Consider the following 2,889-nt stretch of genomic DNA (forward strand, 5'->3'; position numbering starts at 1 on the left):
TAGTGCTCTGTGAACATAAATTAGTTAGCATAAATCAGTTAAATGACGAAAAATTAGGTGTCTATTTACTTATGACCACTCAGTGTATGTTTTAATATAAATATAATGTATTTCCGATACATTGAAGATCATAATGAACAAAAATTACATCATATCTTATCACCTTAAAGAATTTAACTTTGTACATAACTCGTGTGATTTTATTTTGTCGCTTTTTAATCATGATTTTTTTATGCTGCCTTGGTAGCCTTGGGAGACTCATTGTTTTTATCCGGATTTTCCACATGATGTTATTTGTGGCGATTCATGGGGTAAGTCTTTTTTTCAATCAATAGAGATAAAAAAATTCTGAATGAACAATAATATCTCTTTTGTAAAAGAAAAATATTTAGATAGCTTATAGTATACTTTGTTAGCAAAGTTTGATTATTCAAACATATATATTGGAATCAAAATTATTTCCCGCTATTTTTGTACCGCATTATAACCGAACCATATCCATGACGTTAATATCCAAACGAAACAACAGCATCAACTACGTTTCCCGAAGTGATATTTTAGTAGTATATTCCAATACTGAGATTTTTGTGAAATTTAAGTTTACATACATCACGAACTCTGTTCTCAAGTATCTATGGGACCGCTTTTTTTTACAAAACTTTTTCCTCGTATAAAAAACAATTTGATACGCTTTCTCGTTTCAGGAGAAAACAAAGTGGTTGTTGCTTCTGAAGCAGGTGTCTTTTTGATCGAAGGTAAAACATGTACACCTCTTGTTAATTATATTCTTATTATAAAGCACAAATGGTATTGCATTAATTGTACTCGGCATTTTGATATTTATTTATGAACAAAATGTAAAAGAAATAAAATATTTGGATGCATTAATGCCTTATAATTTATACAAGCTGTTCAGTGATTTAGACTGATAAAAACATTAAAATGAAGCAACCTAAATATATAGAAATGCTGTTCGTTTTTGTTTTATTTGTAACTGTAAGTAAACTAGAAACAAAACTCTTATCAGTAATAGTTTTTCTAATCTTAAGAAGTGGGAAAATTGCTTACTTTTCACAACGACCAATACTGTTTTCTATCAAAGTTTTATTTTTATTGTCCGAATTATTTTTAAGACGTAAAAAAAAACCTAAAGATATTAATTAAATGTTCTGAAGTAGTACAAAGTTTTATTGTGATATACATACCTCTAACAGAGGGCGCCACGCATCGATTGATTTTTGATCGAACAGTACAAGCTAAACAACTTAGTGTCGTAGAAGCACATGGAATTATCTTGCTAAGACTGGATAAAGGTATACTTGTTGTTTTTTATATACAAATTAATTAATTATTAGTATGATTTAATGAAAAATTCCTATTAGATACTGTACAGAAAATATCTTCACACTTTGTTCGTGCACTAAAAAAAGTGCAGGTCACATTTGATTATAAATATATTTTATCCTACCATTCAATAGTTTTATAAAATTAACTGTTATAAAATGTTTTTAATAATAATTCACAGAGATACAAAGAACGGTTTATACAAAATGAAACAAATGAGGTTGAGAATTATATTAAATTTTGACTCTTCGTTATTTACTAAAACCATTAAATGGACATCTTACTTTCTAAAATATTTTATACTTTCCATTTCTTTACACTGTACATTAAAGAGACGTCTTACTTTTTAAAATATTTTATAGTTTCCATTTCTTTACACTGTACATTAAAGAGACGTCTTACTTTTTAAAATATTTTATAGTTTCCATTTCTTTACACTGTGCATTCAATAGACGTCTTACTTTCTAAAATGTTTTATACTTTCCATTTCTTTACACAATGCATTAAATAGACGTCTTACTTTCTAAAATATTTTATACTTTTCATTTCTTTACACTGTACATTAAATTGACGTCTTACTTTCTAAAATATTTTATACTTTCCATTTCTTTCCATTTTACATTAAATAGACATCTTCCAGTTCTTTGCACTATAAACTAAATAGATAAATTCCTTTCTAGGACATCTTTATATGTTACATTTATATTACACCGTACACTAAATAGACATCATTTGTACGTGTTCAATTTCTTTCAACTATTTTTACGTGTATGTTTCAGAAGGAAGAATATTATTAATTACGGATCCTTTTTATTTCAATTTTTACATTTTATTTAAAACCACTGAATATCTTACGCGTTTTGAATTTATAATATATATTTATTTATTTGAACTGAAACTGACAAACTAACTTGTATAGGTCGAGACAGTAAAATACATGTCTTCAGACTGTCCGACTTTGAAGGAGAACAGAACGAACAAAATGTCCGTGGAAAACTGGAAATCAAGGAAAACAGGCTAGAAAAGACAAGAGGTACGCCAAAAACCTGTCTTTTTTTAGAGTAATTACTGTTAACATTTTGGTTGAATTGAAAACATTATATTTACTTCACTAATCTATCTTTTAGTCAGGGAGAAATTCTGAATTATCAAGAAATCAATGTCGTCCATATTCTTCTGATAAACAATACAAATAGACTGTGACGTGAAACTAAATACCTACACGAAATGATTTACTTCTAAACTCTACTGTTCAGCTGTTTAAAAAATTAATAGAACCAATAGGAAATACACATTCAGATCATTTATAAAATTTATGTCATTTTGGCCCAAAGTTCTAAACCTCTGTAACCCCATTTTTTGCTATATACTTAAGCTTATATTTGTAAATTGTGACCACTACACTGAAATGACATTTTTAATCAATCAAAATTAACAACATTAATTTTTGAATATCTTGTCTGATTGGCGTTATAAATTTAACTGCTCTAACTATTAGGAGAGAAACCATATATATATATATATATATATATATATATATATATA

General features: G+C 27.4%; 1 protein-coding gene across 3 annotated transcripts in view; it reads left to right on the forward strand.

Moving 5' to 3' along the window:
- Window positions 1-2,889, forward strand: part of LOC106466107 (GTPase-activating Rap/Ran-GAP domain-like protein 3) — a 184,701-nt gene that overhangs the window by 163,113 nt on the left and 18,699 nt on the right. For all 3 annotated transcript variants that reach the window (XM_022394066.1, XM_013926347.2, XM_022394065.1), the window contains exons 18-21: window positions 248-311; window positions 705-755; window positions 1,215-1,313; window positions 2,264-2,377. In XM_022394066.1, the coding sequence (XP_022249774.1) occupies window positions 248-311; window positions 705-755; window positions 1,215-1,313; window positions 2,264-2,377 (328 nt within the window). The remainder of the gene's footprint in view (window positions 1-247; window positions 312-704; window positions 756-1,214; window positions 1,314-2,263; window positions 2,378-2,889) is intronic.

This window comes from Limulus polyphemus, unplaced genomic scaffold (assembly GCF_000517525.1).
Source record: "Limulus polyphemus unplaced genomic scaffold, Limulus_polyphemus-2.1.2 Scaffold2153, whole genome shotgun sequence".
NCBI classification, from domain to species: Eukaryota; Metazoa; Arthropoda; class Merostomata; order Xiphosura; family Limulidae; genus Limulus; species Limulus polyphemus.